This window comes from Oncorhynchus mykiss, chromosome 19 (genome assembly GCF_013265735.2).
Source record: "Oncorhynchus mykiss isolate Arlee chromosome 19, USDA_OmykA_1.1, whole genome shotgun sequence".
NCBI classification, from domain to species: domain Eukaryota; kingdom Metazoa; phylum Chordata; class Actinopteri; order Salmoniformes; family Salmonidae; genus Oncorhynchus; species Oncorhynchus mykiss.
This window is the reverse complement of record NC_048583.1, coordinates 57,478,754-57,494,823: the sequence shown is the minus strand read 5'-3', so window position 1 is coordinate 57,494,823 and position 16,070 is coordinate 57,478,754. Positions and strand designations below refer to the sequence as shown.

The 16,070-nt window shown below is 44.3% G+C and overlaps 1 protein-coding gene across 3 annotated transcripts in view; it reads right to left on the bottom strand.

The window, feature by feature from the left end:
* Positions 1-16,070, bottom strand: part of LOC110498392 (connector enhancer of kinase suppressor of ras 2) — a 101,997-nt gene that overhangs the window by 7,930 nt on the left and 77,997 nt on the right. The window contains exon 20 of one of the 3 annotated variants that reach the window (XR_005037804.1): positions 11,176-12,338. Coding sequence is in view for 2 of the 3 variants with exons in the window: in XM_036955146.1 (XP_036811041.1) it covers positions 11,943-12,338 (396 nt within the window). In the remaining variant the exon portion in view is untranslated. Of the gene's footprint in view, positions 1-10,924; positions 12,339-16,070 lie in introns of those variants that run through there. The other 2 variants (XM_036955146.1, XM_036955145.1) reach the window with 2 other exon arrangements.

Sequence of the window (16,070 nt, the reverse complement as noted above, 5' to 3'; positions counted from 1 at the left end):
GAGAGAGAGGGGAGTAGAGAGAGAGAGGAGAGAAAGAGGGCAGTAGAGCGAGAGGAGAGAAAGAGGGGAGTATAGAGAGAGAGAGGAGAGAAAGAGGGGAGTATAGAGAGAGAGGAGAGAAAGAGGGGAGTATAGAAAGAAAGAGGGGAGTATAGAGAGAGAGAGAGGAGAGAAAGAGGGGAGTATAGAGAGAAAGAGGGCAGTAGAGAGAGAAAGGAGAGAAAGAGGGGAGTAAAGAGAGAGGAGAGAAAGAGGGGAGTAGAGAGAGAGGAGTATAGAGAGAGGAGAGAGAAAGAGGGGAGTATAGAGAGAGGAGAGGAAGAGGAGAGTATAGAGAGAGAGGAGAGAAAAAGGAGAGGAGAGAAAGAGGGGAAAAGAGAGAGAAAGAGGGGAGGAAGAAGGGAGGAGAGAGAGTGGAGAGGAAGAGGGGAGTAGAGAGAGGAGAGGAAAAGGAGAGGAGAGAAAGAGGGGAAAAGAGAGAGAAAGAGGGGAGGAAGAAGGGAGGAGAGAGAGTGGAGAGGAAGAGGGGAGTAGAGAGAGGAGAGGAAAAGGAGAGGAGAGAAAGAGGGGAGTAGAGAGAGAAAGAGGGGAGGAAGAGGGGAGGAGAGAGAGAGTGGAGAGGAAGAGGGTAGTAGAGAGGAGAGGAAGAGGGTATTAGAGAGGAGAGGAAGATGGGAGTAGAGAGAGAAAGAGGGGAGTAGAGAGAGGAGAGGAAAAGGAGAGGAGAGAAAGAGGGGAATAGAGAGAGAAAGAGGGGAGGAAGAAGGGAGTAGAGAGAGGAGAGGAAGAGGGGAGTAGAGAGAGGAGAGGAAGAGGGGAGTAGAGAGGAGAGGAAAAGGAGAGGAGAAAGAGGAGAAAAGAGAGAAAGAGGGGAGTAGAGAGGTGAGGAAGAGGAGAGAGAGGAGAGGAAGAGGGGAGTGGAGAGAGAAAGAGGGTAGAGAGAGGAGAGAAAGAGGGGAGTAGAGGGGAGGAGAGAGAGGAGAGGAAGAGGGGAGGAGTGAGAGAGAGGAGAGAAAGAGGGGAGTAGAGAGAGAGGAAGAGGGGAGGAGAGAGAGAGAGGAGAGGAAGAGGGTAGTAGAGAGAGAGAGGAGAGTAGAGAGAGAAAGAGGGGAGTAGAGAGAGAAAGAGGGGAGTAGAGAGGAGAGGAAGAGGGGAGTAGAGAGGAAGAGGGGAGTAGAGAGAGAAAGAGGGGAGTATAGAGAGTAGAGGAAGAGGAGAGAAAGAGGGGAGTATAGAGAGAGAGGAGAGAAAGAGTGGAGTAGAGAGGGGAGGGGAAGAGCGGAGTAGAGAGGAGAGGAAGAGGGGAGGAGAGAGGAGAGGAAGAGGGGAGGAGAGAGGAGAGGAAGAGGCGAGGAGAGAGAGAGAGGAGAGGAAGAGGGGAGTAGAGAGAAAAAGAGAGGAGTCGAGAGAGGAGAGGAAGAGGAGAGGATAGAGAGAGAGGAGAGAAAGAGGGGAGTAGAGAGAGGAGAGGAAGAGGGGAGTAGAGAGGAGAGGAAAAGGAGAGGAGAAAGAGGAGAAAAGAGAGAAAGAGGGGAGTAGAGAGGTGAGGAAGAGGAGAGAGAGGAGAGGAAGAGGGGAGTGGAGAGAGAAAGAGGGTAGAGAGAGGAGAGGAAGAGGAGAGAAAGAGGGGAGTAGAGGGGAGGAGAGAGAGGAGAGGAAGAGGGGAGGAGTGAGAGAGAGGAGAGAAAGAGGGGAGTAGAGAGAGAGGAAGAGGGGAGGAGAGAGAGAGAGGAGAGGAAGAGGGTAGTAGAGAGAGAGAGGAGAGTAGAGAGAGAAAGAGGGGAGTAGAGAGAGAAAGAGGGGAGTAGAGAGGAGAGGAAGAGGGGAGTAGAGAGGAAGAGGGGAGTAGAGAGAGAAAGAGGGGAGTATAGAGAGTAGAGGAGAGAAAGAGGGGAGTATAGAGAGAGAGGAGAGAAAGAGTGGAGTAGAGAGGGGAGGGGAAGAGCGGAGTAGAGAGGAGGAAGAGGGGAGGAGAGAGGAGAGGAAGAGGGGAGGAGAGAGGAGAGGAAGAGGCGAGGAGAGAGAGAGAGGAGAGGAAGAGGGGAGTAGAGAGAAAAAGAGAGGAGTCGAGAGAGGAGAGGAAGAGGAGAGGATAGAGAGAGAGTAGAGAGAGAGGGGAGTAGAGAGAGAAAGAGGGGAGAAAGAGGGGAGTAGAGAGGAGAGGAAGAGGGGAGGAGAGAGAGAGAGGAAGAGGGGAGGAGAGAGAGAGGAGAGCGAGCGATATAGAGAGAGGGGAGTAGAGAGAAAGAGGAGAGAAAGAGGGGAGTAGAGAGGAGAGGAAGAGGGGAGGAGAGAGAGGAGAGGAAGAGGGGAGTAGAGAGAGAGGAGAGGAAGAGGGTAGTAAGAGGGAGAAAGAGGGGAGGAGAGAAAGAAAGAGGGGAGAAAGAGGGGAGTAGAGAGGAGAGGAAGAGGGAAGTAGAGAGAGAAAGAGGGGAGGAGAGAAAGGGAGAGGGTAAGAGATAGATTAGACAAGCATCTGATCCTACTTTAGATGGAATAATGTAAAGCGTACAGATGGACAGAGGAGGAGCAGATGCTCTTACCTCATCTGGATGGTACTGTAAGTGTGTCCTTCTAATTAGATGAAGCTTACTGTGCAATCAATACGACGGCTAATGAGAGAAAGACTGTGTGAATGTAGGGGGATGTTTGTGAATCATATCACAGGAGACTTAATAAGAAACCAAACACAAATTAGAGTATTGATTCCTCATCTTTCAATACAGTCCCTTATCGCATTTCTAATAGTTTCTTCTGATTGTTATTCTGATAGTTGCTATGACAACTCCTGTATCTTGTATAGAATTTGTCCTGCAGCTTTTAGTGTCTTCATTTACACAGGCAGCCCAACTCTGATCTGATTGGACGAAAGACCAATTAATGGCAAAAGATCAGAATTGGGCTGCCTGTGTAAATACAGCCTTAGAGACAGCAGTGTCATAAGGGACTGTATCTGCTCCGTTGTACTTGATCATCTTTGGGGATCCATGAAGGCATGCCAAAAGAAAGAGGAAAAATGAATATAAATGACTTGATTCAAAATGAATAATTCATACAATTTCAGGTGAAAATGTCACCGTTTCCAATCCAATCCTGACACGGTGAAAATGTCACCGTTTCCAATCCAATCCTGACACGGTGAAAATGTCACCGTTTCCAATCCAATCCTGACACGGTGAAAATGTGAAGTCGGTAAATCGTTCAACAGCGGTCAAACTGTATGTGTTAATTTGTGGTATATCATTCATAGGGTTAAGCACAATTCCTATAATTTAGACCAAAATGTCCAGGTATTCTGGAAATCTTGGCTTAATTGGCTCCAGAAATCAGAAGGGAGTGAGCAGGAAATCCGGAATCTTCCAACCAACATTTCTGGAAAACCAAAGCAGCTGTGAGAAAGTTACTGGAATTTTACACCTTTAATCATCCACCATTCAGTGATAATGGCAGGAACAGAGACAAATAACAACGACGAAGCCAGAGGCGGTTAAAATGTCACTGAACGGGCTTTCATCTCACCTCCCCAAAGCCTGTGCTAATGTTTACTATCGTCTATCAGTGAAAACATCTAAATATCAGGGAAACCTTCGAAAGATAAATATGAGGAAGTCATGTAAGTATCAGGATATTTTCTAAATATCAGGGAAAAGCGAGTGATGCTCTGGATGTATAGCGTCTATTTTATGGGCTCCTGACCACTAATGCTATTTAGAGTGTACTTTCACATTTTTTGTCCCCAGGACAGTTCAACCAATTACGTCAATGGTTGATTGAGCCTGCTGTCTGATCAAAAAAATTCATTGAGTCATGGTTTGTAGCAATTATTGCCGCCTTTGTGTTTCGCCAACTGCACGATCACGCTAGCAGCGAGTAGATATGGTTGTCCTTGTTCAATAGAGCCATTGGACTTGTCTCAACAATGTTCCTATCTGCCAGGACAACGCAGGATATATCTAGGTTGACTCATTTCCCTTGTCTTTGTAAAGACTACAGCCTGACGGGAGCCATACTTCCTTGTTCCCACCTCAAAAGGCAGGCTTTTCAAAACGGGGGCTGTACATGATCAAAAGTATGTGGACACACGTGTTTCCACTTCTCCAGAGTCCAATTACAGTGAGCTTTACACCACTCCAGCAGACGCTTGGCATTGCGCAAGGTGATCTTAGGCTTGTGTGCGGCTGCTCGGTCATGGAAACCCATTTCATGAAGCTCCCGACGAACAGTTCTTGTACTGACGTTTCTTCCTGGGGCAGTTTGGAACTCTGTATTGAGTGTTGCAACCGAGGACAGACGATTTTTACGTGCCATGCCCTTCAGCACCCGGCGGTCCCGTTCTGTGAGCTTGTGTGGCCTACCACTTCACGGCTGAGCCGTTGTTGCTCCAAGACGTTTCCACGTCACAATAACATAATTTACAGTTGACTTGTTGGAAAGCTGGCATCCTATGACAATGCCACGTTGAAAGTCACTGAGCTCTTCAGTAATGCCATTCTACTGCCAATGTTTGTCTATGGAGATTGCATGGCTGTGTGCTCGATTTTATACACCTGTCAGCAACGGATGTGGCTGAAATAACCGAATCCACTCATTTGAAAGGGTGTCGACATACTTTTGTATATATAGTGTATGTACACTACCTTGCAAAAGTATTCATCCCCCTTTGTGTTTTTCCTATTTTGTTGCATTACAACCTGTAATTTAAATCTATTTTTATTTGGATTTCATGTAATGGACACAAAATAGTCCAAATTGGTGAAGTTCATGGAATTCCATGAGAAACAGACTCCAGGATGCTGACCTTCTAGGCAGAGTTGCAAAGAAAAAGCCGTATCTCAGACTGGCCAATAAAAAGAAAAGATTAAAATGGGCAAAATAACACAGACACTGGACAGAGGAACTCTGCCTAGAAGGCCAGCATTCTGGATTCGCCTCTTCACTGCTGACGTTGAGACAGGTGTTTTGCGGGTACAAGATAATAAAGCTACCAGTTGAGGGCTTGTGAGGCGTCTTTCTCAAACTATACACTAATGTACTTGTCCTCTTGCTCAGTTGTGCACCGGGGCCTCCCACTCCTTTTTCTATTCTGGTTAGAGCCAGTTTGCGCTGTTCTGTGAAAGGAGTAGTACACAGCGCTGTATGAGATCTTCCGTTTCTTAGTAATTTCTCGCATGGAATAGGCTTCATTTCTCAGAACAATAATAAACTGATGAGTTTCAGAAGAAAGTACGTTGTTTCTGGCCAATTCGAGCCTGTAATCGAACCCACAAATGCTGATGCTCCAGATATTCAGCTAGTCTAAAGAATGCCAGTTTTATTGCTTCTTTAATCAGAACAACAGTTTTCAGCTGTGCTAACATAATTGCAAAATTGTTTTCTAATGATCAATTAGCCTTTTAAAATGATAAACTTAGATTAGCTAATACAACGTGCCATTGGAACACAGGAGTGATGGTTGCTGATAATGGGCCTCTGAACGCCTACATAGATATTCTACAAGAAATCAGTTTCCAGCTACAAATAGTCATTTACAATATTAAAAATGTCTAGACTGCATTTCTGATTAATCTGTTGTGATTTTAATGGACAAAAAAAGTGCCTTTCTTTCAAAACTATGAAATAACACATATGGAATCATGTGGTAACCCCAAAAAGTGTTAAACAAATCAAAATATATTTTATATTTGAAATTCTTCAAAGTATCCACCCTTTGCCTTGATGACAGCTTTGCACACTCTAGGCATTCTCTCAACCAGCTTCATGAGGTAGACACCTGGAATGCATTTAAATAAACAGGTGTGCCTTGTTAAAAGATAATTTGCAGGATTTCTTTCCTTAATGTGTTTGCGCCAATCAGTTGTGTTGTGACAAGGTAGGGGTATACAGAAGATGTTTTATACCAAATAGGACTAAATCCATATTATGGCAAGAACAGCTCAAATAAGCAAAGAGAAACAACAGTCCATCATTACTTTAAGACATGTGTAATACCCTTGTTATAACCAAGTATTGAGTTTATTCTTGTTAAAACCAAGTATAGAGTTTATTTGTTATAATTAATTGGTATTAGATTTAAAAGGTGATTCAATTGCTCCTGTATTGTAATGTTGTTAATGCATTTATTTTGAAGAAACATTTATTTAATGTATAAGTAAATAGGTTGGTTTACTTTTAAGTTTCGACCAATAAGGTTGCGTGTTAAGCTGTGGCCAATGGGAGTTGACCTGGTTAACGGGAGGCCTGGGAAAAAAAGAGAGGGAGAGACACGTGGAGAAAGGGATGGATGTTACATTATGACCGTTGGTGAAGAAGAATTATAACAGAAACCGATCAAAATAGAACAAAACCCATACCTAGTGAGTTTTGAAGGGAAATACCGATTTTATTTTATAAGAGAGTTGTTATAATTTTTTGTTAAGAAAGACTTAGTAAAGACCGAAGCTACCGTCTCATCATGGAGGTATTTGACAGCCTTGAGGTTAGCCTAGAATCGTGTGACACAGAGAGAAAATTGCTTGGGGAAGATTAACGAGTTCATGTTCCCATGGGATATCGGTTACTGCTAAAGAGTACTGTCTGCATTGATAGCTGTGCTTGCTGTGGATCTTGTGAGGAAACCTGCACGGAACTGCCGTACTACACTGAGGGAATATCTACGATTAGTGCGTAACCACAACGATGGGGTGCTTCGGGACTTTATGTGTGTCATCATTTTTTTTTGCGCGCCAACGGGTTAAACAAGCTTGAAATAATTTGGACATTGCTTGTGCACGATTATTTGTATTTCTTTTGATGTGGTGCTTTGAAAATGTAATAATACACATCTTGAACCTTATATATATATGTTTCCTTGGTGGAGTCATTAACTGTTTCAATTTAATTTAATGCATGGGAAAGTATATCCAACAACAAAAACCTATAATCATTTCATCTGAAGTTAATACCCTATTTGTCATCACCCTAGATAGTTTACAATAGGGATTGTTATTGGAGATGTCCTTCTCACCTAACATCCCATGCTGTTGAGATACTCTACGTAAGTTAATATCGTGAGTCAAATTCGATCCTGGTGAGAGGGTTACACATGAAAGTCAGTCAATGCGGAACATTTCAAGAACTTTTAAAAAGTTTCTTCAAGTGCAGTCTCAAACACCATGATGAAACTGGCTCTCATGAGGACCGCCACAAGAAAGGAAGACCCAGAGTTACCTCTGCTGCAGAGGATAAGTTCATTAGAGTTAACTGCACCTCAGATTGCAGCCCAAATAAATGCTTTCTGAGTTCAAGTAACAGACACATCTCAACATCAACTGTTCAGAGGAGACTGCGTGAATCAGGCCTTCATGGTCGAATTGCTGCAAAGAAACAACTACTAAAGGACACCAATAATAAGAAGAGACTTGTTTGGGCCAAGAAACACAAGCAATGGTCATTAGACCGGTGGAAATCTGTCCTTTGGTCTGATTAGTCCAAATGTGAGATTTTTGGCTCCAACCGCCGTGTCTTTGTGAGATGCAGAGTAGGTGAACGGATGATTTCCGCATGTGTGGAAATGTGAAGCATAGAGGAGGAAGCATAGAGGAGGTGATGTGATGGTGCTTTGCTGATGACACAGTCTGATTTATTTAGATTTAGATTTATTTAGAATTAAAAGGCACACTTAACCAGCATGGCTGCCACAGCATTCTGCAGCGTTACGCCATCCCATCTGGTTTGCACTTAGTGGGACTATCATTTGTTTTTCAAAGGACAGCCAGATTTAAAGTCTTGCCATAGACTTAAGCCAATTTAAGTCAAAACTAACTAGGCCACTATATTTGGACTTGTGTTTTAGGTTATTGTCCTGCTGAAATATGAATTTGTCTCCCAGTGTCTGTTGGAAAGCAGTCTGAAACAGGTTTTCCTGTAGGATTTTGCTTGTGCTTAGCTCTATTCTGTTTATTTTTAACTCCCTAGTGCTTGCTGATGAAAAGCAAACCCATAACATGATGCAGCCACCACCATGTTTGGAAATATGAAAGGAAAGGGGAAACCTAGTCAGTTTTACAACAAAGCATTCAACTGAAATGTATCTTCCCCATTTAACCCAACCCCTCTGAATCAGAGAGGTGAGGAGGGCTGTCTTAATGGACATCCCGGGGAACAGTGGGTTAACCGCCTTGCTCAGGAGCACAACGACAGATTTGTACCTTGTCAGCTCAGGGATTCGATCCAGGAGGAGTGGTACACAGTGATCTGTTGTACTGGATTTGCCCCAAACATACCACTGTATTCAGGACAAAGTTAATTTCTTTGCCACATTTTTGGCTGTTTTACTTTTGTGCCATAGGAATTTAGCCTAGAAAGGTGATTCTAACATGTTGTGACTTGTTTTCACTGTCGTTATGGGGTTTTGTGTGTACATGGGTGAGAAAATACATATATTTGGGTATGAATCATTTCTGAAGGCACTGTATGTGTTGGGCTTTATAGATTGTCCAACACATTGGGCTTAAACTGAGATTATTCTTGACAGAGTGATGTATATTTTTCTAGGCCTAAATTGTTCCTTGACTAGCACCATTCATTCCCACTGTCGATAATTCTAATGTTGTAACTTTTAATAGTACCTGTATCCACTGGTGGATTGGGAGAGAGCCAACATCTTTTTTTGCAGCAGCAGTGTTGCCTGCCGATTGATTGAGATATTCAAGGTGCTATCGTCGTTAAGTAACATAGCAAATGCAACACATTGAATATTTACATTCATGCACTTCCAAATGTAATTTTGTATCTTTGTCCCCAAAGCATTTAACTCCAACATCATATGAAGCATTTATGTAATCAAAACAAGTACACAAAAGAATCTTCTAAGCCTGTCTTAACCTTAAACCCTGAAAATAAGGTCTATCCCAAACCCCTATTCTTCCCCCAATCATTTCCCCCATAGGAATAGCTGAACGAACCTGAGGTAACTCATTTCCAGCATTTATGACAGCAAGCTGGCTAGCTCTATAAGCCTCTAAGTTAGCACAAGCTGCCTCAAGAACTAACGATAAAGAAATTACAGGCTACAGTACCTTTCAACAGGCTGCATGTGGTATATTGTAGTCAATCGAGCCCCGAACAAACATCCTGTTGTTTTGAAACTGACAGACAAACAGGTAATTTATGACTGAAAGGTGCTGAAGTGTCTTTAGAGACAAGATGGATCTGTAAAGATATTTGCTGCCACTTTTGTCTTTATGCTCGTTTTCTTGGACCTGCACAAAAGAGCCTTTTAGCCAATTCACACAAACAGGAAGTAGTGCCAATAATAAACAACACATTCCTCTTCAAAATTCACACACACCACACCACAGACCGTGAAAAGACACATACTGGCACCAGTCAAATGACATTGACGAGTTGTTGTTTTTGTCGGAGAGGTAAACATGACAACAAGCGTCTTGGAAAACAACATTCAAATTTGTCAGTGACATAAAACTCCAGAAGAACTTTGTGTTACGGCACAGAAATGACACGACGGAAAACAGCAATAACCTATTTGCCTGTTTGTTTCTTTGATGTTCATTACAAAAACAAGTAGGCAGCATTAGATACTAGTAGAACTTTGCTGTTCCAGTGGTGTAGCGCAGTTTCTCGGGGCCCTCCCAAGGTACGAGCAAAAACATGACATGAGGCAGAGCGACACATTTTATACATAGTGATCCTGTTAAATTACTTAGGAAGTATATAAAACACTCGCTAAGTACTAATCTAATTCCTAATTCCATGGTTTTATAGCTAATCTCATGCTATTTTACACATTGCCATGAGGCTGAGAGGAGATTTTGCATTTTTAAAGCTACACTACATGGCCAAAAGTATGGATAAATTAAAAGTACGGATAAATTAGTGGATTTGTCTATTTCAGCCAGACCCGTTGCTGACAGGCGTATACAATTGCACACACAGCCATGCAATCTCCATAGGAAAACATTGGCAGTGGAATGGCCTTACTGAAGCGCTCAGTGACTTTCAACATGGTATCGTCGCAGGATACCATCTTTCCAACTAGTCAGGTCGTCAAATATCTTCCCTGCTAGAGTTGCCCCGGTCAACCGTAAGTGCTATTATTGTGAAGTGGAAATGTCTAGGAGCAACAACAGCTCAGCCGCGAAGTGGTAGGCCACACAAGCTCACAGAACGGGACCGACGGGTGCTGAAGCACGGTTACAACATTCACTACAAGTTCCTAACAACGTCAGAACTGTTGGTCGGAGGATTCATGAAATGGGTTTCCATGGCCGAGCAGCCGCACACAAGCTTAAGATCACCAAGTGCAATGCCAAGCGTCGGCTGGAGTGGTGTAAAGAGCGCCACCATTGGACTCTGGAGCAGTGGAAACATGGAGTGATGAATCACGCTTCAACGTCTGGCAGTCAGACAGACAAATCTGGGTTTGGCGGATGCCAGGGGAACGCTACCGAATGCATAGTGCCAACTGTAAAGTTTGGTGGAGGAGGAATAATGGTCTGGGGCTGTTTTTCTTGGTTCAGGCTAGGCCCCTTAGTTCCAGTGAAGGGAAATCTTAACGCTACAGCATACAATTAAATTCTAGACGGCTCTGTGCTTCCAGCTTTGTGCCAACAGTTTGGGGAAGGCCCGTTCCTGTTTCAGCATGACAATGCCCCCACGTGCACAAAGCGAGGTCCATACAGAAATGGTTTGTTGAGATTGGTGTGGAAGAACTTGACTGACCTGCACAGAGCCCTGACCTCAACCCCATCGAATACCGTTGGGATGAATTGGAACACTGACTGCGAGCCAGGCCTAAATCACCCAACATCAGTGGCCCGACCTCACTAATGCGCTTGTGGCTGAATGGAAGCAGCAATGTTCCAACATCTAGTGGAAAGCCTTCCCAAAAGTGTAGGCTGTTATAGCAGCAAAAGGGGGGGACCAACTCCATATTGATGCCCATGATTTTGGAATGACCATGTATGTAATTTTCTGTCATTTCACAAAGTAATAATTCATGGTTTATGACGTGTTCATATGCTATATATGCTAATGACAAACTGTTTGCAAATGAATGTGTTCATCACTTGTTCTTTACTGCATTTGACACAGGCTCAGCCACCAGTGAGGATCCTTACTGCTCAGAATATATTGAATCAATATATTCAAGATGCATTGGGAAAACTAAGCTTTCACACACACACACACACACACACACACACACACACACACAGAGAGAGAGGTCTGGGAACAGTCTTACATGTTAACCTAATCAGGTTAAAATAAACAATGATTGTCTTTGATCTATAATAACTATGTCATAATGTTGTCCATCAGGCAAGATCGGAACTTATTCTGTGCAAAAATATATACAATCTACGTTTAAAAAAGTACAATACATTTTGTTACGTGACATTTAACATTCTATGTACATAAGAGGCATACAACACGGATATAATTTACCTTTAAATCTCCTTTAAAAATCTTAGCCAAAGATATGTAACAGTAGAAAAGACAGTCCATAACATCCCATGACTACAGTATATATCTATCAACAGAGGGACACTTGAAAAAAATAGTTTTTTTTGTCATATGAACACCGTAACTTGAATTCTGAAAGTTTGGCGTGATACAATTGGCTTGGAAAGACAACCCCTGTCTTTCCTACATCAACAACAGTCAAAAACTATTTAAAACAAAACTCCTGAGGGCCCAGTGTTTATCCTGACCACATTACCTGACCAGGAAAAACGCCATAAGAAATCACAGCGATAACTAGAGTCATGAATCACAGCAATAACTAGTCATGAATCACAGCGATAACTAGAGTCATGAATCACAGCGATAACTACAGCTATGAGTTTTCCCTGGTTAGGTCATATGGTTGATGAAAACTCCATGCACTAACCATACATATCTGATGGTAAGTAGGGAAACCACCATCAGATCAGTTCAGTGGCGTCTCATATGTAGAAGTAATTCTCTCGGCTAGCAGGACTAGCTAAGTCGTCTGTGCTGCTCTCTGCAGTCACTGACTGCTCTGACTGTGGCTCTACATCAGAGTCGCCTGCTGCCTTCATCGTACTTGACAACGATGGCTCCGCGTCTACCAGCATCTCCCCGTCGCCAAGGCTCAGAAAACACGCGGCCTCTGTTTCCACGGCAACCACCTCCACCATTTCCCCAGAAGACGATCCAGGGGGCGTGTCCTTTGTCTTGGCATTAGCCCATTGGACAGCCAGTTTCTCGATCTCCAGTTGTAAGTCTTTGTTATGTTCTTTCCACTGTCGGTACTTCTGGGACGTCAGCTCAGAGTCCTCCAGCACCTTGTTGATGAGTTGGAGCTCTGCCTCTTTATCCTAGAAGCAAATTGAGAACAGATGGCCATTTACATTAACAAAAATTCACAGAAAGTTCACACAATGAATGGAGACTGAGGGACAGTGCAAAAAAATCCCACAGTGTTCAGTGTTCATATTAGGAGACTATAGCTAAGGCCAGGAGTTTCCCCTGGCTACGTGACCTGTGGCCAGTCAGGAGTTTCCCCTGGCTACGGGACCTGGGGCCAGGCAGGAGTTTCCCCTGGCTACGTGACCTGGGACCAGTCAGGAGTTTCCCCTGGCTATGTGACCTGGGGCCAGTCAGGAGTTTCCCCTGGCTACGTGACCTGGGGCCAGTCAGGAGTCCCCTGGCTACGTGACCTGGGGCCAGTCAGGAGTTTCCCCTGGCTACGTGACCTGGGGCCAGTCAGGAGTTTCCCCTGGCTACGTGACCTGGGGCCAGTCAGGAGTTTCCCCTGGCTATGTGACCTGGGGCCAGTCAGGAGTTTCCCCTGGCTACGTGACCTGGGGCCAGTCAGGAGTTTCCCCTGGCTACGTGACCTGGGGCCAGTCAGGAGTTTCCCCTGGCTACGTGACCTAGGGCCAGTCAGGAGTTTCCCCTGGCTACGTGACCTGGGGCCAGTCAGGAGTTTCCCCTGGCTACGTGACCTGGGGCCAGTCAGGAGTTTCCCCTGGCTACGTGACCTGGGGCCAGTCAGGAGTTTCCCCTGGCTACGTGACCTGGGGCCAGTCAGGAGTTTCCCCTGGCTATGTGACCTGGGGCCAGTCAGGAGTTTCCCCTGGCTACGGGACCTGGGGCCAGTCAGGGTGCAACTCAATATTAGGAAGGTGTTCTGAATGTTTGGTACCCTCAGTGTAACTGTTCCTTTCCCAACTTTCTAGGCCGGAGGGGGAAAGTCCACTTGGGGAAAGAGGTCTTCTTTCAAAGACGACCCGATTTAGAATAGAACATTGGTTGAAGGCCACACTACTTGGAGAGAGGACACTTGTATGAAAGAACACAATGAAGTGCATAACGTCGGTCAAAGAAAGGTGAGACTACCTGTGGACAGAATCCCCATATGGTGCACTTAGAACAATAAATCATCATTTATTACACTTTCATTGCACTATTCATAACATAAATATATCTCAAAGGGCTGTAAAAGCAACAAAAAACTATTTAAAAACAACATCATCACTAATCATCATGATCGACGGTCAAGAGACAGAAGGTTGAGAAAGTTCCTGGTTTGAGCGAGGTCAGTGGAGGGAGGAGGAGGTCAGCGGAGGGAAGAGGAGGTCAGCGGAGGGAGGAGGTGGTCAGCGGTTTGAGCGCGGTCAGCGGTTTGAGCGAGGTCAGCAGAGGGAGGAGGAGGTCAGCACAAGCATTTCGCTACACTGACATTAACATCTGCTAACCATGTGTATGTGACAAATACATTTGATTTTGATTTGATATTCAATCATTTCATCCAAACTGCTTGACGCGCTGCAAGTCCCGCCTCTCCCATCTCCTTATTGGTTTTTAGGAGCATATACCCACGTGGGTGATTGAACGATGAACTGAGGTTTACACTCCAGTCGGGTGGTGGTAATGCACCTTAAAGTTAGTTGCTGACCGCCATATAAAGTCCATAGAAGAAGAAGATCCACCATCTTTGGTCTCAACTCTAGGTGTGTAATGGAAATGTGGTTACTGAACTGTTAAACACTGTCCCCATTTCTTACTGTCGCTGGCGAGGGGTTCATGCTGATTGTACAGAGATTGTGACAGCCAGTTTAATGGCATCCTTTGACAGGGCAAGAACAAGATGTATGTCAGGAAAAGTGCAGTATTATCATGAGGAGACTTATATTTGGAATAAGGAGGAGGAATGGAGGTTAAAAAAAGAGAGTCAAAGGAGGTCAGAGAGAGAGACAGAGACAGAGAGACAGAGAGAGGTAGAGAGAGAGGTAGAGAGAGAGGTAGAGAGAGAGGTAGAGAGAGGTAGAGAGAGACAGAGACAGAGACAGAGAGAGAGAGAGAGAGAGAGAGAGAGAGAGAGAGAGAGAGAGAGAGAGAGAGAGAGAGAGAGAGAGAGAGAGAGAGAGAGAGAGGAAGGAAGAGGGTGAACTTGAGTCAGTTAAAAATGGTGGGAAAAAGGGGAGATGGTTTGTTAAAGAAGAATGGTAGAAAGTGTAAGCAGAGTGAGTTGAAGACAGGAGTAGAAATGGAAGTGAATGAAGGTGAAGTATCGAAGGTGGTAGGTGCCCGAGGGTTCTCGGAGCCCGAGGCTTGCACCGAGGGTCAGGATAAAGATGAGTCTGTGATTGTAGGACTGAAGTTTTTGGGAGAAGTGGACCCTTGCCCTTTGACTGATCCATTTGTGGTTTAAGGGCGGGTGAAAACAGAGTTGGGTGCTGTGGAATCGGTGAGGGTAACCAGAAGTGGTTTGTTTGTGTTTCTGCTGGTCAGAGGGAGCAGGCGCTCTGCGTTAAATGAATGGGGCAAGAGATAAGCATTTTACTGTAAGGTCTACTTACACCTGTTGTATTTCCCCCAAGAAAAGGGCACAATTGAAAGTGATTACTGGGGTAGAGGTAAATGTGAAAGCTGACAAACTGAAGGGGAAGATTCCCGGGACAGAAATGTCCCACGCGAGAGAGGCAGCTTGAGGCTCCCAGGGTTAGAGTAGAAGTAGTTGTCACATGCTGAGAGAGTAAAGAAAGTAGAGGAAGATGGGTCAAGGGGGAGGGATCCTGAGAGGAGTGGTGTGAGTAGTTGATCTGTATCAGTACAGAGGGATAAACCAACAAGTGATATATGTTTCAGTAAGATTGGAATTTTAGCATTTATAGCAATGGTTATCAACTGTACTGCAGGGATGGAATGTAAGTTGCAGAAAATGTAGGATGTGGTGGTAGCTGCAGAGAGGTATTTGCGTGTGCGAGACTTAACATCACAAGAGTTACAGGGTGTGTGAAGTGGTGGTGTCCCATCCTTTCAGGCGGTTGGCCTGAAGTAGGACTACATAGATTTAAATAGTGGAGTATGGTGTTTATTTATTGATTTTGTATTTTATTTTTAGTGAGTGTAGTGTTAGATGGTAGGGTATTTGTTTATTACAGCTGCATTTTTTTCAAGCTAAGTACAAGGGCAGTCTAGTAGGTGGCGGTTGGTAATGCAACATTTATTGGATGCCAACTAGCGTTAAACCTCATCGAATAAGAAGACTGAAGGAGGAGATATTACTAGAAACTAACTAACCTTTTATCTGTGGATTAATTATCAGAGTAGAGGACCTTGTGCATTTCAGGTAAAATACCAACCCAATGTTTATATCCCAGGACAAATTAGTTAGCAACAGTACGCTAGCTAGCTAAATGGCCATGAATGTTTCATGTGTTTCGACCAGTCCCCAAATTACGATAGGTGGTTCAGAGTTCGTTTTGATATTTCAACCTGAGCGTCCTGATCGTGTCTTGTGTGGCTGGACAAAATCAACATGCTCGCGATGGCACGAGCGTGCCTGGTCTAGTCAGCATGTTAGTCCTCCATACGGTCATGGTCATCTGTCATCTCTGTACACCACTGCCTCGGGGCTTCTTCTCCATCCTCAACCTCTGGACAGTTGGCATAAGCGAATCAAAACATTGCATGCTAGCCAGCTAACATTAGCTAGCTAGCCAAAAACCAACCGTCAACTTCAGTCTTGAAAACGTGCTGGATTCAAACTATAATAAGCTAAATCAATAGTTCATTCATAAAACAAAAAGTTAGTAGGGAAA